Here is an 18474-nt window from a genome sequence, read left to right as displayed (position 1 = left end):
TTGGGTTTGTGATTTATATTAATATCATTACTTAGTCAAGTATCACTATTATTATTGCTGTCCTTGTCAAAGTGCATGCTAAGATTCCTGAGTCCTGAAGCTTTATGTTTCTTTGGGTGTATTTTAGCACTAGTTCAAGACCTGGCTGGTAACCCAAAGACTGCTGGATCAAATCTTGAAGAGTTATTAGTCTGCTGTACTTCAGTGAGCTTTTAGAGTGGTTAGTTGGTGTCTGGCGCCCTCTTGAGGAGAAAGATGATTTGCTAGTTTCACGTTTGTGCATTAAATGTATTTATTGAGAATATATTAACTCATATTACATAGAGAATTTAGAAATTTGTACATCGTGCAGATTTACATTCTCATTTCATGCTGTAAAACTAAACAGGAAAACAAAACAATCCTTAAAGCAATAGCGTAAATGACCTTCTGCATGTGTATGATACAGTCAGAGGGTGTTAAGAGAAGAGTATCTGTGTGCACATTCAGTAGATCTTCATAAAGTTCCACTCTCCATTTTCAAATCCACCTTCATCTTCTGCTTCTCCATCACCGTCTCCAGCTCTGTGGCTCTGTGAGCGTCCTGAGAGACAGACAGACATGTGGTTAAATGCTAAATGCATGCTGATTGCTGGCTGTCAAGATCAAATTGCTTGGTTTAATTTTTAAAAAGGGTTCATTAGGTTGATTGTTGCATATTAACTCAGGATATTAATCTGGGTTTTCATGCAAGATGCCTGAAAACTACCACTAGACTAACACCTCTATACTCTTCAGTGTTAATTTTTTTAAAGCAGGTTGTTAATGCATTGCTTTGCAGGGTGATCCAGTGTTTCAAACTGTGCAGTATATACTGTAAAATGTCAGCTATTTTTAAATACTATAATAGGGAACTCTCTGATCATTTGTCAGTGTTTTAAAATATGAAATATGATAGTTTAGTCACCAAATAGAATTGCATCAGGATTAGTATTGTTAACAAAAACTAAAACCCAAAAACCAAACCATAAAAATATGATACTTAAAATAAATATGAACTGAAATAAAACAGCAAAAAAACTTTAAACAAAATATTCAAAAAAGAAAAGAAATATAATATATACAATGCAATATTAACAAAATTATTTCATGAAAATTGTCATTTTCATTTCTTTCAAGTTGAACTAAAATAACAAAACTAATAAACTACAACTAATCATTTAAAATTAATATGTACTATATAAATAACTGATAAACTAATAAAATGACTAATAAAAGTAACAACTAATAACTAATAACAACAAAATTACTCAAATTTTAACTAAAATTTAAATGAAAACAGAAAATTTTAAAATAAAATCAAATTCAAAATATAAAAAAGAAACTATAATGTGACATTGACAGTAAAATAACACTAGACTGCATGGATTTTAACATATAAATGATCACTAATTGCTATGTTTTAAGGTTGAATGAAAGGTTTCTAGCTTTTTTTTTTTAATAAACCAAAATTATGCAGGGGATTTATGTTTGCATTTTTTTTGTAACATTTTAGAATACTGGAAAACTTATTCAGGAGTTTTTAGATTTCTAAATGCATATTTTTAATGTACATTAAAAAATAAATTCAATTTTTTAAATCAATTCAAATGTTGAGTTAGAATGATTCCATAATCACTGTCTGCAGCTTCAAGTAAAGCAGCAGAGAAGTGTATGATATGTTTGGAGATGATTTTGTGTGTGATGTACCTCTATCTGGGCTCTCTGGACGGTCAGCTGACTGTAGACTCTAGCACCCTCTTCAGGAATAACAGCACGCAGCTCTTCTTTATTCAGAGAGAACAGCTGAGCTCCATTCAGAACCCGCAGACACTGTACAGTCCTGCACACACATCAGCAACAGCTGTTCACTGACCACAGCTATTACATCATTATATAATATATGCACCTCAAACAGTGGAAACATAAATGTGGACTGAAGCTAGTATATATTGCACTATGAGAAAAAATGCAGGTAATCATAGTTTCTGGTAGAACAGTACATATAAAATCATGCTAAATGAACGTGGGATGTGTTTTTCCCATCGTCAGTGATGGTGTTACAGGTGGAGTATTAAAGTGTGTCCTGTGTGAGACTCACGGCTCTCTGAAGCCTTTCTTGCGCAGCCAGTTCTCCACCTCTGCAGGCGGCGAGCTGTAGTCCAGTGGGACGGATGTGTCTGCTGAACGACGGATCACCAGACGAGGAGACAGATTCTTCCCGCTGGTCAAACGGTGCAGCAGCTCGTCATTCACCTGCATCACTGACACACAACCAGCAAATCAAGATCAGGATCAAAAACCTGCCCTCGAGCAACATATGATAGTCTTTAGGAATATTTTGATTTAGCTTTCAGCAGATTTCCAGCAAGGGTTATTATTGTTATCTAAAACTAAACCTAAACCCATAAAATAATTACCTGAAAGAAAATAAGCATTAACTGAAATAAAATAAAATATAAAAACTATGAACTACAGAAATATTAAAGCTTTAAAAAAAACGAAACAATCTAAACTAAAAAAACTAAAACTAGTAAATAAAAATTAATAAATACTATACAGACATAATACTTTTTTAAAAATGACAAAGCACATACAATTACAAAAAAATGAAAATAAAAATGAATGAAAATTCAAAAAATAAAAATTTCAGGGATTTTTACATTTGAGAAATTTGGGAATTTTTAAAATTCATTATTATTATTATTTCTTTCTTTTAGATGTAGATTTTTATATTTTCAGCTTTTATTATAATTTTTTAACTAAAATTAAAACCCCACAAATATATAAATTATGAAAAAACAAATCATTAACTGAAATAATATATTTTGAACTTCATTTCATTTTCAGCAATGTTTTTCATTTTAATTTAGTTGAAGTGGAAGTACTAAAATAGCTAAAACTAAATAAACTAAAACAAAGATAATACAGACATGTTTAAAAATAGAAATGGCAAAACAAAAAACAACAAAATTACCAAAAAATTCAAAATATTAAAAAAATATATAATAGTTTATCACTGTTACTAAAATAGTTAAATTTGTAATTTTAGTTTAAGTTTCATTTTGTTATGTGCTTTTTATTATTATTAGTTTTTCTCTATTTAGCTTAAATTTATTTTAATTTCAGTTTTAATTATGTCTACTTCAGCTACTTCAGTTAGTTACTTTACATACTTTACTTTTAGTCATTTAGCAGACGCTTTTATCCAAAGCGACTTACAAATAAGAAAAAGTAGCTAAAACTAAAAGTTAACACTGTAAATACTCTATACTCACCCATTTAAGAAAATACAGAAACAGTTACCAAAGCAAATTTTTATTTCTCATTTAGCTTTAAGTTTTTCATGTAATATTTACATTTTATTTTATTTCAATTACTAAAATGTATTTGTAATAGCTTTAAGAATTAACAATAACAACACTGGTTTTCTGTGCTCCGTTGCTGTCTAGGAGAAACTGTTGTGATATACATGAGATCTGATCAGAGATGCTGCGGTTGATCTGTCAGTCACTGATGTGTTTGTACCTTTCTCATTGTCATCAGACAGAGATCCGAGGATCATGCTGCGCGGCCGAGCAGCGCTGGGGTCAGAGGTCACGGCGGACGGGCTGGGCAGGCTGTTGAACATCGGTGGAGCAGCAGGAGGCTGAAACAGAGAGCGTAGTGTCAGAAGAAGCAGAAGAATAAAGGGCTTCTGAAGCCAGTATGCTGATGTAAGTTTGTACCTTTGGAGTTTTATGAAGCACAGGGTTGTCGCTGTGCGTCACCGGCTCCAGGATGTTAAATGGCAAGAATCCCACTTCATTAAACTTATTACGACACTTCCACCAGCGCTTAGATGACTCGATCACCTGGACCACAGACACATAACAGGAAAAGAAAGGTTATTTGCATTAACTATTATATTTAGGGCAGATATATAGTGATATAATTAATATATATTTTATTAATATCCTAAAATATTAATTTATTGTAATATTAATTCTAAAAATGTCTTTGTTTTGATAACTACTGTAGATGAGTGTGTGTGTGTGTCACCTCTAGCGTATCTCCTTGAAGTACAGACAGCTCACTGTTGTTCCGTGCAACAAAATCATAACTGCAGCGATATAAGCGCTCTTGAACTACACCATCACTGAGGACAAGAGACAGAGGTGTTTTCTCAGATTGTACATTTGAATACCATTATTACAAAATACTTCTTTAAAATGACCACTGAGATTACTGAGATAAAAAGAACAGAAACTCTGGGTCATTTAAGAAAAGACAATGAGAGAATCACAGTGAAGCCTTTAACAGCAGCGTTATCACAGCATTTACACAGACGAGAGAAGTGAAGCTGCTGCTGGTGGTTAGTGAGAGTCGACACGATGAATGAACTTGTGTTAGTTAGTCTTTTGTTATTTGTGTGAGCAAACCCTATAGTCATAAATACTGAAAAACTATGGCTGAAACTGACACATCCAAAAGGATTTGACTGATTTCTCAGATGTGAGTCACACTTACGGTTCGTCTGTAGTCTGAACAGGAGCAGTGTGACGGTCAGACGCATGAGACGGAGTCAGCTGAGTGTGACAGAGACAAAAAACATGTTAGCAAGAACATCACTAAACACTAAACACACAATGACAGACAGGGAAATCAAAAAAAGGTGTGTTTGTCTTCATGATGGGTTTAATTCTGTTTTAACAATATATTTTACATCTAACTATGGTTAGCCGAAATATAGAAATAGCTTAGAATTTTTTTTTTAAGAAATTGATACTTTTATTCAGCAAAGATGCATTGAATTGATCAGTAAAGACATTTAAAAATGATTTCTATTTCAAATAAATGCTGTTTTTTAAGCTTTCTATTCATCAAAAAATCCTGGAACAAAATGTATCACTGTTTTCACAAAAATATGAACTGTGTTCAACATTGATAATAATCAGAAATGTTTCTTGAGCAGCAAATCAGTATATTAGAATGATTTCTGAAGATCATGTGACACTGAAGACTGGAGTAATGATGCTGGAAATACAGCTTTGATCACAGAACTATATGCCATTTTAAAATATATTACAATATAAAACAGTTATTTTAAATTGTAATAATATTTCACAATTTCTCCTGTATTTTTGATTAAATAGATGCAGCTTTGGTGAGTACAAGAGACTTGTTTCCTTCTTACCCAAACGTTCGAACACTACTGTACATTATTAGATCATTTTACCTCTACTTTTGAGAGCTCAGCGTCTTGTCTATGTTCTAACTCCACAGGATCGACCCATCCGGCAGCATCGGACCCCAGCGGCTTCCAGCCGTCCTGAAACACGAGTGTGTACGGCGCTACGGGGCTCCGCAGAGCAGATCTACATGAAGGTAACAAGCCATCAGCATGTGCACATATGAAAGGAACACATGTCCAAAAATTACAGTTTGTACCTATGTTGTGTCCAGTTGGGCCCTAAAGAGATCCACAATGCATTTTCCTGTGTCGTCAGGTTGTTCTGAAGCAGAGTTACGGCTCCTTGTGTCATAGCCGGGCTGGAGACAGACGCAGCGAAACCAGGACCTCCTGTAGCCTTCACGACCTACAAACACACGCAGATAAAGCTGAATTATTTGCTTTACCGCTCAATAGACGTATGCAACCTTTCTCTGCACAATAGCATGCAAACATTTGATGAAACACTTGAAACAATGCAGTGCAACAAAGGCCTTAAAAGCTCTGCTGTTTGCACAGGAGAAATATGAGCATACGTATAATGCACATGCATTTACCATTTCAAGCGGTTTGAAGACGTGATGCACGAGCTCCTCTGAGGTCGGATTGGAGATGGCAAATTGTACCCGTGCCTGTAAAACAAACATTACACTTATGGGAACCTGAGAGAAAATATATGATGCCACACTGCTTAATAGTTAATTAATAGTATTATAGCATTATTAATAGCAATAATTGATAATAACAATTTTACTAACAATGAATAGCTATATAATATAATATTAGTTATTACAATGAGATCAATATTATAAAAATAATATAATTTGTAAGTTTTATTGCATCATAGCTTCTCAAGTCACTTATAAGATATAAGAAATTATATATATATATATATATATATATATAATTTGCATAAATAATTTATTTTTATTATTTTTTAAATACTATACATAGTATTTAATAGTATGAGTATTATAGTGTTTACAATTATAAACATACATACATACATTTTTTTATATTATTGTATATTTTGGGGATGTCAGCAATTTTATATAAAGCATGCTTGATGTAAAAAACCAAATAATAATAAATAAATAATATTTATAATAATTAATATATAAAATTAAAAAACGTTTACAGATAAGTAGAATTTTCTGACAGTAACATTTTCTGGCAAATAATTAAATACTAAATATAATCTTCTTAAATTTAATTAAACTATACATAATTTTATTATTATTATTATTGTTGTTGTTGTTGCTATTATTATTGTGCATAATTAAAATATTAAACAATTATTAAATAACAAATTAATAAGTTATCCATTAAAACATCATTAGGTCATGCTAATTATTTAACATTAATGAATACATTAACTACTATTAACTAACAATGAGCAATACATTTGTTGAAGTGTTTATTAATCTTTGTTAATGTTAATTAATAAACATACAACTGTTCATTGTTAGTTCATGTTAGGTCCGACTTTGGATTTTAATAATGTATTAGTAAATGTTGCAATTATTATGAATTGAGATTAATAAATGCTTTTCATGTTAGCTAATATAGTTAACTAATTTGAACAAATGGAAGCTTATTGTATAGCGTTACCCATCATTAAAATATTTTTTATAAATGTACATATTGACATTAGGATTCACGACTCACCAACAGACTGAAGCTGTATTTTAATTTCTGAAAAGCGTCGAGAAACTCTTTCTCAGAAGGTGGTTTGGCTTTACCTGTGAGAAGATCCTCTATAAAACACAAACACACAACAAACTCTAAAACACCGATCGTGTGTGCAGTTAACAAGATATAATGAAACCCGTAAGTGAAGATTTCCAGGTGCATTGTGTTCTTGGCTTGTTTTAGTGTGTGTTTAAGATGATGCAGGTGTGATATTATTTTAATTGAGAGTATGTTAGAATTCAGTACACACAGGGTGGATACTGCTGACGGCCTCGTAACACAACACCTTCCCATCAGCTGATGTCCTGATGGTACTAGGAACTGCAGATAACAGGCCACATCTGCTGATAAGAGCTCACTACAATATGCTCTTTACAGAGCGTTCAGTTCAGCTGTGTTTCAGAGCTTCGCTTTATGTTTTATTAAGCATTCAGGTTTGTTTCAGGTAGACTCATACCATCTGCACTTTTCTTCTGACTTTTCTTCTTCTTTTTGCTTCTTTGGTCGAGGATAATCTGAGCCTCTGCTGACTGCTGCAGCTTTCCGATGAACGCTTCGATATCATCAAAACAATGATTAAGCAAATCCTAGAAATAGAGAGAAACCATTTAGTAATAACTATACATGCAGAGGTCTTTTATTTGGTTCTTTTCAAACTCTGTTATTAATGTAAACAGGCATATCAATGTGATGTTATAGGTCATGCTAATGGTCAAACTGAAGGTCAGCTAGAGCGCTGGAAGTCAACAGTCTCATTTATATAATTCTACAATTATTTTCTGTATTTAAATTCTGTATTTGATTACATGTACTCACCACTTCCAGCTGAGCCCTAAGGAATGACTTATCATGTTGACCGTTTACCAGTCCGTCAGCTAGAATTGAGGAGGAGTGTGTTAATCTGTGTCTGTTTATAGTCAGTATTGATAGGTATTGATTCACACACACCTCTGATGCCGGGATAGGGTGGAGGAGGGATGGGTGAGGGGGCATTTGGAGCTTGGGTGTATGGCGGACTCGGGATACCCGAAATATCCATACTGGACTCAGAGAACCTGAAACACACACATTTACATGACAACACTCCCTTTATTCAGAATGAAAGTGTGTGTTCTGCTGGACATTGAGCAGGTCTGCAGTATTTCAATCGGTTTTGTTGTACGTCACGATGTTTTAAAAAAAAACATGATTTAATTTCCGGAACACAATGCTAATGAGTCACTACCAAACACATCAAACAACTTTAAATTGCATAACTAAAAAAAAAGACGCCCATATGAACACACACATGGAAAAAAGAGCAAGATATTATCTTCCAAATAAAGACTTGGACAAGAATAAAACACACTTTTTGAATCAAGTTCATTTACAAATGTATTTATGTATTCAAAAGTCAAATTTATTTAAAAACTACAAAGTCGAGCGAAGGGCTGTTCTTTAAATGACACACCATTTTTTAAATTAGAAAATAATTATAGTATTTACACAGTAACCCAAACCCTAAAAGCAAACTGCATTTTTAGAACGAAAAAACATATTTTTTTATCTCTAAGGACATCTCTAAAGTGAACTTTGGTCAGATTTTGCTCATTTTTAGCAATAATTCCGTTCACAAAATCTTAGTTAACCACACATGCTCATTCATAAGAAAACCTAACCATCCTAGAAAACACGTTTGGCATTCAGTTTGACATTGAGATGCCTTGAGGTTAGTTCAGCGTGTCTCCTGCTCTAAAAACACACACACACACACAGTTTCAGTCATTTGTAGCTGATAAGCACATCCAGCAGATAAAGATATCACACTACCTTACTTGTGTCCTGCTTGTCTTGTAAGTGTTTAGTCCTAAAGAACAGCCGAGGTCGAATGAATCTTTCCCTCTGCAAATCTGTCAGTTTCTCCCTCTCTCTCCCTGTACTCTCAGTCACACCTTCGCAAGTTATGAGAAACTGGTTAAACCGGTTTGTGTTCTCGCTTACAAGTTCTATTTCTCTAGGTTGTGGGCACACAGTGGAAATCACAACATTACCCGACTGTTAAGATCAGTACCTGTTTGCTCTTATTGTGTAATGCAACACAACTTTCTTGATGTCGTCTCTTATGTGCTCTGCCTGAAATATGTGAACAGGTAGAGAATGATGTCATCAAAGAGGTAGAGCTCTGCTTGGGCAATAACAACAGCATCACCTGAATCTGAATCAGGAATTAACAGTGATTGCTGCAATGAAACTCGTCTCACTTTGACAGATGCGCAGCTGAATAAACACACGCTCGGCCTCTTCTGGGTGCAGCTCTGACTAACCAGCAGGAGAAGGGCTGGATCGCTGAGAGTTGGGGAGTTTATGCAGTCGCAGCGGAGAAGAGAGGACACGGCAAACTCCTCCAATTCCTCATTAATGGTCAATTGTGGAACAATCAACACATCGATCATTAGTCGCAATTTAAAACGATTCAGAAAATATTCATAAAATAAATATTCTGTACAGTGTACAGTGCTTTGCAAACATATGGTGATCCAAAATGTATTTGAGTGACTTTTGAAAATTGGGTGAATTTTGTTGCATTAGATCAAGTGTGTCTCAAATGCTGCGGGGTCTTTTCTCTCTTGAAGTCTTTTAATCAGCTAGTGTTTTGGTTTGTGCATAACATTTTACATTTATGCACTTGACAGATACTTCTATCCAAAGTGGCTCATATCGCATTGTATTGCATTCAAGTTGAAGGGATAGTTCACCCAAAAATTTAAATTTGCTGAAAACGCTCTGCAGTGAATGGGTACCGTCAGAATGAGAGTCCAAACAGCTGATAAAAAATCCACAAGTTATCCACACCGCTCCAGTCCATCAATTAAAGTCTTGTGAAGCAAAAAAGTGTGTGTTTGTAAGAAACAAATGCATCATTAAGATGTTTTTCACTTTAAACCGTTGCTTCTGGCTAAAATATCATAGTCCATATATAACAACGAAAAAACTCCACCAACATATTAGTTTTGAACTGTTTTGGATTGATTTCGCTTGCAAATGGTGTTTGTTCTGAGCAGATTTCTCTCGTGATTCAGATGAGAAGACTTGATTTGAAGTTAAAAACATCTTAATGATGTTTTTTTTTCCTACAAACCTGTAGATTTTTGCTTTACAAGACATTAATTGATGGACTGGAGTGGTGTGGATGATTATGATGTTTTTTTTTTAGCTGTTTGGACTCTCATTCTGACGGCACCCATTCACTGCATTGGTGAGATGACGAAACAAACTCATCTACACCTTGGATGGCCTGAGTGTGAGTACATTTTCAGTATATAAAATCTTTGGGTGAATTATTCCTTTTAATACATATTATTTGTTGCATATGATAAATGCATACATTGCTAAAGCCGTAAAGATTTTTGAACCATGCTAGTTTCTGTCTTTTTTTTACATGTAGTCACTCTATTCTCCGTTGTATTCTTACCTGGCTGTTTCTGTCTCTCAGGCTGATTTTGTTTGTCCAGACCTCTAAAATCAGCTCGGCACTGGACAGCCGATAAGAATCAATGAGATGCGGAATCTGTAAAAGAGCCTCTTCAACAGTATCCACTCCCTCATCTCCCAAAGAAAAACTCACCAGCCGCTGGATAAAAAACAGAGAAAAAAAAAAATGAGCATAACAGATATCAGGCTGTAAACATAAGATAAACATAAAACATGGCAACGCACACAAAGTTATCAGGAGCATGCATAATTACCTCTTCAACTGTCTTTTTTTATTTTTTATTTATTTATCCTAGTTATTTGATGTAGATAATTAACTGATTAATAACTACCCAGAACTCCCCCAAATTTAGTTATTTACATGAAATTAGCCCATTTTAATGCAAAAAAACTCCAGTGCTTTAAAGTTAGAAGGAAACAGCACTCATTTTACTACTGGAATGTAACATATTTCTAACCGAAACTGGATATTTAATGAGGAAAAGTTGTGTACTGGACTTGAGTGCTTGTGAATTGTGCACAAAAAGAGTCCATTCTGATTTCATGCTGACTCTACATACCAGCTACACATCTAATATTTCTGGAGGAGAAACATCACACCTTGTTTCTCCTACAGAAATATTAGATACTGAACTGTTCTTACGCCCATATAATAGACTCCACTTCCAGTACATGTAAGAACAATCTCCCAAACTACAGGCGTAGACTGATAACTCACTTCTTGCACTGGCTTGTTTATCCCTGTTAGGTAGCACATATTTGTATTGGCTTATATATTAGATTTTAGCCAGCATAACAACTCTCTGAAGTGCATGTTTCTAGGGCATAGGTTTGATTTTGACATTGGTGTAGATATAACAGCAGACAACACCCCCTCCCCATCCAACTACCCCAACACTCATATTTATGACAGACTTTTGACCACGGTTTCATGTCATCTAAAGACTTTATTTATAAGTGGCTAACATACTCATAATTCATAAAGCGAGCTTTTTTATGTTAGCATATTAATCAGACAATAATAACACAATTTTGATTATGTAAAACCAACATTACAGCAGCAGTTTTAAAGAGGTTTTGATTGTTTGACTACTCAAAAGAGAACATAGCAAAATATAACTTCCTTAATTTGGTCCATGTTTCAGGAGGTAGGGGTTTGCATGGGGTTTCAGAGGTTGTTTGAGTTCAGGGCTCTCACAGCCTGGGGGAAAAAGCTGTTGAGCAGTCTGGCGGAGCGGGCTCTGATGCTCCGGTACGTCTTCCTGATGGTAGGAGCTGGAAGAGACTGTGGGAGGGATGGGTGGAGTCCTTCACGATGCTGTTGGTTTTGCTGGAGCATCGTGTAAGGAAGATGTCCAGGATGGAGGGGAGAGGGGCACCGATGATTTTGCAGCTGTGTTCATGGTCCGCTGGAGGGTCTTGCGGTCAGCAGCACTGCAGTTCCCGTACCAGACAGTGATGCAGCTGGTCAGCACACTCTCAATGGTGCTTCTGTAGAATGTGGTGAGGATGGGTGGAGGGAGACTTGCTCTTTTCAGCCGGCGGAGAAAGTGTAGGCGCTGTTGTGCCTTTTTGGAGAGTGACATGGTGTTGGTGGTCCAGGTGAGATCCTCTGTGATGTGCACCCCCAGGAATTTAGTGCTGCTGACTCTCCCCACAGTCGAGCTGTCGATGGTCAGTGGGGGGTGGTCAACGGAGTTTCTCCTGAAGTCCATCACAACCTCCTTTGTCTTCTCCACATTGAGGGACAGATTGTTTGTGCCACACCATTCAGCCAGCTGTGCCACTTCCTCTCTGTAGTGCGTTTCATCGTTGTTGCTGATGAGACCTACCACTGTTGTGTCATCAGCAAACTTGATGATGTGGTTGAAGTTGAACTTGGCAGTGCAGTCAGATAATCCTATAGCAATCAAAACTGTATTTCTGTATTAATCCTATGTGTCCTCTTAAGTTGTAAATGTATTACTTTTTTTGTTTGTTCACCTGGCAACACATCTCTTCCGAAAATTGACCATGGTTTTACTAAAAAATACCATTGTAACCACAAATGAACCATAGTTATGCTACACTAACAATAGTTTAACCATTGTATTTGTATAAAATATAAAGATTTGTGATACGCACTCCAAAGTCAAGATCTGAATAAAAAGATTTGCGAACCTGGTCCGAAGATTCGATCTGAATATAATGATTCGTGTTATGCATTCTGAAGTCTCAATGTGAAACAAATTATTTGCGATACGCGATCCAATTGGAGTGTTTTGAAACCGTGACTCATTGAGTTTCAAAAAGCTCTATTTCAAGGACGTACTTTTCTAGTGTATTTACTTCTCAGGTAATATCAGTAGTATGATATATGTGACCCTGGACCACAAAACCAGTCATAAGTGTAAATTTTTCCAAATTGAGATTTATACATCATCTAAAAGCTGAATAAATAAGTTTTCCATTGATGTATGGTTTGTTAGGATAGCACAATATTTGGCCGAGTTACAACTATTTGAAAATCTGGAATCTGAGGATGCAAAAAAATCTAAATACTGAGAAAATCACCTTTAAAGTTGTCCAAATGAAGTTCTTAGCAATGCATATTACTATTAAAAAATTAAGTTTTAATATATTTACAGTAGGAAATTTACAAAATATCTTCATGGAACATGATCTTTACTTGATATCCTAATGATTTTTGGCATAAAAGAAAAATGGATCATTTTGACCAATATGCATTTTTGGCTGTTGCTACAAATATTTGACTTAAAACTGGTTTTGTGCGCCAGGGTCACATATTTCAGATGCAGCCAAAATTACAACAGCAGTGGTTACATATATTTAATTGTTTAATCAAAAGAGGGACAGTTTAGTAGTAGCTGGATATATTGACAGGGTCCCTACTAAATTCTATGCCCTTAGCATGTTTGAAATTTTTACTTCAATCTGGATATGAGCAACTGCTAAATGATGTAAGTGGGCCTGTTTAAGTTCTCTTTGCTAAATTACTATTACTGTTGCTCATACTTTACATTAGTGATTTGAACAAACCCTTAAAGAAATAGCTCACACAAAAATGAATATTTGCTGAAAATGTACTCATTCTCAGGCCATCCAAGATGTATACAAGTTTGTTTCTTCATCAGAGCAGAGAAATGTAGCATTACATCACTTGCTCAACAATGGATCCTCTGCAGTGAATGGGTGCCGTCAGAATGAGTCCAAACAGCTGATAAAAACATCACAATCATCCACAAGTAATCCACACCACTCCAGTCCATCAGTTAATGTCTTGTGAAGGCAAAAGCTGCAGGTTTGTAAGAAACAAATCCATCATTAAGGCACTTTTAACTTAAAACTGTTACTTTTGACTGAATTCCATAATCCATAATAATGCTTCCTTCTGAGAAAAAGTCCATCTCCTGTTGTCCTCTCACATCAAAATCCACCAACAATATTTGTTTAGAACTGTTTTTGCTTGTAAACGGTGCTTGATCTGTACATATTTCTCTCCTAAATAACACAAGACTGCTTTTTCACTGGATAGAGGACTCAGTTGCAATGCTTTGAAATTTAATAAATACTTGATGGATTTGTTTCTTACAAATACACAGCTTTTCAAACTCAACTATCTTGGCAAATTTTCATTTTTGGGTTATTATTGCTTGCATTGAAGGACGAACTCAAGCCATCTCTAAACAATATAGCACCAAGATTTGAGGGGGAGGGGCTCTCTTTTTAATTGTTATTTATTTATTTATTTATCTTAATGACAGACAGGAATCCATGCTATCCTAGCAACCACTTAAGCATGCACAGCAAACACTTTATGATACTCACAGTAAGCAGGTATTGAGATATGACCCCCATCAAGATCGTCGACAGTCACCTGCAGATCACAACAGATCACAGATCAAACATGTGCATACGTGACGTGGGTGGTCAAAAGTGACTGACGTTTTGTTGCATAAATAGTTTTAAACCGTGTCATTTTTACACCTTCCCTGTCTCTCTCCTCTAGTTCGACCTGTCTGACTGCCTGTAGGCTGGGATTCCTGCGAATTTACAGACACTTTTAGTAAGTACCTACATTCACTTTTACACTGACGCACAGAGAGCTTATCTCAGATGCTTTATTAATGTTAATGAAATACAACAAAATGAGCTAAATAAGCATCTAAATATTGGAGCATTGAGACAGTTTCTCATTTAAGGAATAGTTAAGCCAAAAATAAACACTCACCCTCATGTTATAATAATGAAACACAAAAGCATATATAAGGAAATTAAGATGAAGAGTTCAAGCTGCTATTTTACAGTAAGCAGAGGCTGTAAAACTCAAAAAAGGACAAAACACAGCATAAAAAGACCATACAAGACAATGCGTAATATTTCAGTGACCCAAATTTAATATCTCGTGAGCTAAAATATCACCCTCCACCAAAAGCTCAAGATTCTCATTTGTAAATGTATGGTTCTTATATGTGAATATATATATATATATATATATATATATATATATATATACAGCTTGAACATTTTTCACAGCATTTCCTTTTATGTTCCTAAGAAAAAAGTGATCATACAGGTTTGGAAAGGCATGTATGAGTAAATGATGACAGAATTTTAATTTCTCATGAAATCACCATCAAGACAATAGGCAGAAGAGAGTGACATCAATGAAATAGTTCATCAGTGAAAATAGTTTCTGTTGAAGAAATGGTCAAGCAAAACGCCTCTAATCAGTTAATGGACAATTCATCTGTAATATCCGTCAAACAACTGTAGTAGGAAAATAGATCAAATCGCATGAGAGTCTCTTATACTCACCTCGGCATTACACTGCTGATTCCTAGACGTTTGTCTTCTGACTAGTAGCCTATTGTCAAAACTAGACGTATTTTGATAGTGTTTTACCGCCCAGACATTCCTCTCACAGATAACAGGAGAAATCTGAGATGCAGAAATGTCTCAGGTAAGTGATCTGACTGGCCTATCACTAATTCTAAATTTATGTTCATAATTATTGGCTCATTTAACTTTAAGTTGTTTGCATGACCTCAAAGCCTTTGAGGTCATATGCAAACAACTCAAAGTTGATATCTTAGCAAATGTAACTGTAGTTTCATTAATTTGAAACAGGCCAAAAATTCAATTTTACATAGCTATACACTTTAACTGCACACAATTTGTTCCCAACCCCATTGTCTGAAGTTGCATCATTCATCAACTTTCTGAAGGAAATGTAGAGCTGCACTGTACAGCACATGCAGAATCATGCTAAACATATAAATAAACAATTCAGCTGATGATATAGAGGCAGCTAGTAACTGATGGTAAACTGATTTGAATGCGTTGCAAGAAAAAACAAAGGGAAACTTTGTTGTGTGTATTACAGACGAAACGAAGAAGATAATGCAATATATTTAATGCATCAGTAACTTTGAGCACGGTTGCTAGTGTGTTGCTATGCGGTTGTTAGGGTACCTGGGGTGGTTGCTAAGGTGTTGCTATATGGTTGCTAAGGTACCCAGTGTGGTTGCTAGGGTGTTGCTAAGGGGTTGCTAAGGTACACAGGTCAGATGCTAGGGTATTGCTATGCAGTTGCTCTGTTACCCAGGGCAGCTATGTGTACATAGATATTAATAGTAAGCTTTACTGTTTTACATGTGAATTTGGATGCATATTGGTGATTATTTCATTTTTGTTTCATTTGGGAGATGCACAGCTGATCTCTTGGACTGGTTCAGATGCTTTACTGGTTCTGCAGTGTTAGATCTCACTTAAACAGCTTTTGGTTTGGATTCATCTTGCACAGAAGACCTTATTTATGCATTTAAATTTTTATTTTTTTTAACTAAATAATCATTTTAGAGCATTTTAGAGTTTCCTGCTGTCAGTGTGAGAAACGTACGCATGCGCACATACTCTACACGCGCTTTGCATGGTGATGGAAAACATGTAAATGTCAGGACATATGAGTCTGTTCACTTGAGTAATTTTTGCATTTACACTCTTTTACATTGAAAGTGGACTCGGATCTCATTTTGGTGCATCTACTTTTCACATCGTTTTGTTTTAAATCCGTAATGCACTAGATTAGTTAGTCTGTTATTGTTTTTGATTATAAATAGTTTATTAACATACAGTATTCGGTAACACTTTAGAACAGGGGTCACCAACGTGGTGCCCGCGAGCACCTGGTAGCCCGCATGGAGTCGCCCGCCAGCCTGAATTAGCGATATCATATCGAGATTATGATAAAAAATTATGTTAATAATGATGATAAGCTGGACATTTTTACTCAATATGGATTAATGTAACATCATATCACACAACATAAATGAATGCATGTCGCTAATAAGTCTGTGTGTCTCTGTGGAATTTAATTGTGAACAAAGTTAGGTTTACCTTCATTGTCAAGGTCTAACAAACGTGGAAAGCATTTCCTTCCCCGTTATTGGTTCATTAATATCATGATAAATATTTTATGACATGGAAAAAAATTGTGATTTTTATACATTTCTGGAAATATTTTCCTGGATTGATAAAAACATTGAAAATGCTTGTGAGAAAACAGTAATGTCATGTATGTATGTATATGTGACAATGATAAATAAAATGATATTTATTTAATTATTTGGAGTATATTAAACAAGCCCTTGAGACCATTTTATCCTTTCAGGGAGCCCTCACTCACAAAAAGGTTGGGGACCCCTGCTTTAGAATACTGATCCTTTGTTAATGAATAACTACACAGGAACAAGTGACTAATGCACTATAAACATTGTAGTAACTACTATTACCTAACAAGAAACTCTGATGAATGATTTAGTGAGTAATAGCGCTCAGTTGAAACTGGTAGTTCACTATTAGCTAATCAACAACTATTTTTTATATATATCCTGAATAACTACTAAGAACTACTGTATACAGGTTCATAATTAATGTGAATTATGTATAATGTGTAATTAATTCAGATTAATTAAGATCATGGTAACCCACTAGTAATGACTCAAGAATTATTGAATTCTTCTAATTTAACATGAACATAGAATTTGTTCGCGAGACATCACTTGCGCGTGCCTTGAGAAGCATCTCGCTGCAGCCTACAAGATCCAGGGGACGTGGTTGGATCCACATCAAACTCCTCCCACCTTACATATACCTAAACCTACCCATCTCCACCCCCTGATCCCCTAAACCCACCCCATCTCCACCCCCTGATCCCCTAAACCCACCCCATCTCCACCCCCGGATCCCTAAACCTACCCATCTCCACCCCCTGATCCCTAAACCCACCCCATCTCCACCCCCGGATCCCTAAACCCACCCCATCTCCACCCCCTGATCCCCTAAACCCACCCCATCTCCACCCCCTGATCCCCTAAACCCACCCCATCTCCACCCCCGGATCCCTAAACCTACCCATCTCCACCCCCTGATCCCTAAACCCATCCCATCTCCACCCCCGGATCCCTAAACCTACCCATCTCCACCCCCTGATCCCTAAACCCACCCCATCTCCACCCCCTGATCCCTAAACCCACCCCATCTCCACCCCCTGATCCCCTAAACCCACCCCATCTCCACCCCCGGATCCCTAAACCCACCCCATCTCCACCCCCTGATCCCCTAAACCCACCCCATCTCCACCCCCGGATCCCTAAACCTACCCATCTCCACCCCCTGATCCCCTAAACCCACACCATCTCCACCCCCGGATCCCTAAACCTACCCATCTCCACCCCCTGATCCCTAGACCCACCCCATCTCCACCCCTGGATCCCTAAACCCACCCCATCTCCACCCCTAAAACTACCCATCTCCACCCCCTGATCCCTAAACCCACCCCATCTCCACCCCCGGATCCCTAAACCCACCCCATCTCCACCCCTAAAACTACCCATCTCCACCCCCTAGATGTGGATCCAACCCCGCCCCCTGGATGTTGTGGACTGCAGCGAGCCCTACTTGGGTGCCTTCGAGGAAAAACAAGAGTGGAGCTCTCGTCACATTTTTTTCGACGAATGGATCTCATTTTAGTGAACTTATTAGTAGTTTATTTTACTAAGGACTGAACACACACACAC

The 18474-nt window shown here is 36.3% G+C and overlaps 1 protein-coding gene and 2 gene segments (V, D, J or C); 1 reads left to right on the top strand and 2 right to left on the bottom strand.

The window, feature by feature from the left end:
- Positions 1 to 18474, bottom strand: part of LOC306864845 (Ig kappa chain V-III region MOPC 63-like) — a 684433-nt gene that overhangs the window by 465268 nt on the left and 200691 nt on the right.
- LOC306864846 (Ig kappa chain V region K29-213-like) overlaps positions 1 to 18474 on the top strand; it is a 764502-nt gene that overhangs the window by 547300 nt on the left and 198728 nt on the right.
- Positions 271 to 15257, bottom strand: eps8l1b (EPS8 signaling adaptor L1b). 4 transcript variants are annotated; one of them, XM_079409085.1, is made up of 21 exons: positions 15212 to 15257; positions 14222 to 14270; positions 13549 to 13688; positions 10374 to 10532; positions 9163 to 9312; positions 8973 to 9034; positions 8732 to 8853; positions 7871 to 7977; positions 7739 to 7797; positions 7380 to 7509; positions 6899 to 6987; positions 5788 to 5862; positions 5449 to 5597; positions 5237 to 5375; positions 4528 to 4586; positions 4060 to 4156; positions 3747 to 3872; positions 3547 to 3667; positions 2120 to 2282; positions 1729 to 1861; positions 271 to 583 (listed from the first exon to the last, which is right to left on the bottom strand). In XM_079409085.1, exons 8-21 carry the CDS (start codon positions 7959 to 7961, stop codon positions 497 to 499), a joined length of 1518 nt encoding a protein of 505 aa, XP_079265211.1. In that variant the 5' UTR covers positions 7962 to 7977; positions 8732 to 8853; positions 8973 to 9034; positions 9163 to 9312; positions 10374 to 10532; positions 13549 to 13688; positions 14222 to 14270; positions 15212 to 15257; the 3' UTR covers positions 271 to 496. The 4 variants fall into 4 exon arrangements, with proteins under 4 accessions (XP_079265211.1, XP_079265212.1, XP_079265210.1 ...); XM_079409086.1 differs by lacking the exon at positions 8732 to 8853; XM_079409084.1 differs by lacking the exon at positions 13549 to 13688.

The sequence above is a fragment of the Barbus barbus genome, assembly GCF_936440315.1.
Source record: "Barbus barbus genome assembly, chromosome: 46".
Taxonomy (NCBI): domain Eukaryota; kingdom Metazoa; phylum Chordata; class Actinopteri; order Cypriniformes; family Cyprinidae; genus Barbus; species Barbus barbus.
This window is presented reverse-complemented; position numbering and strand designations above follow the sequence as displayed.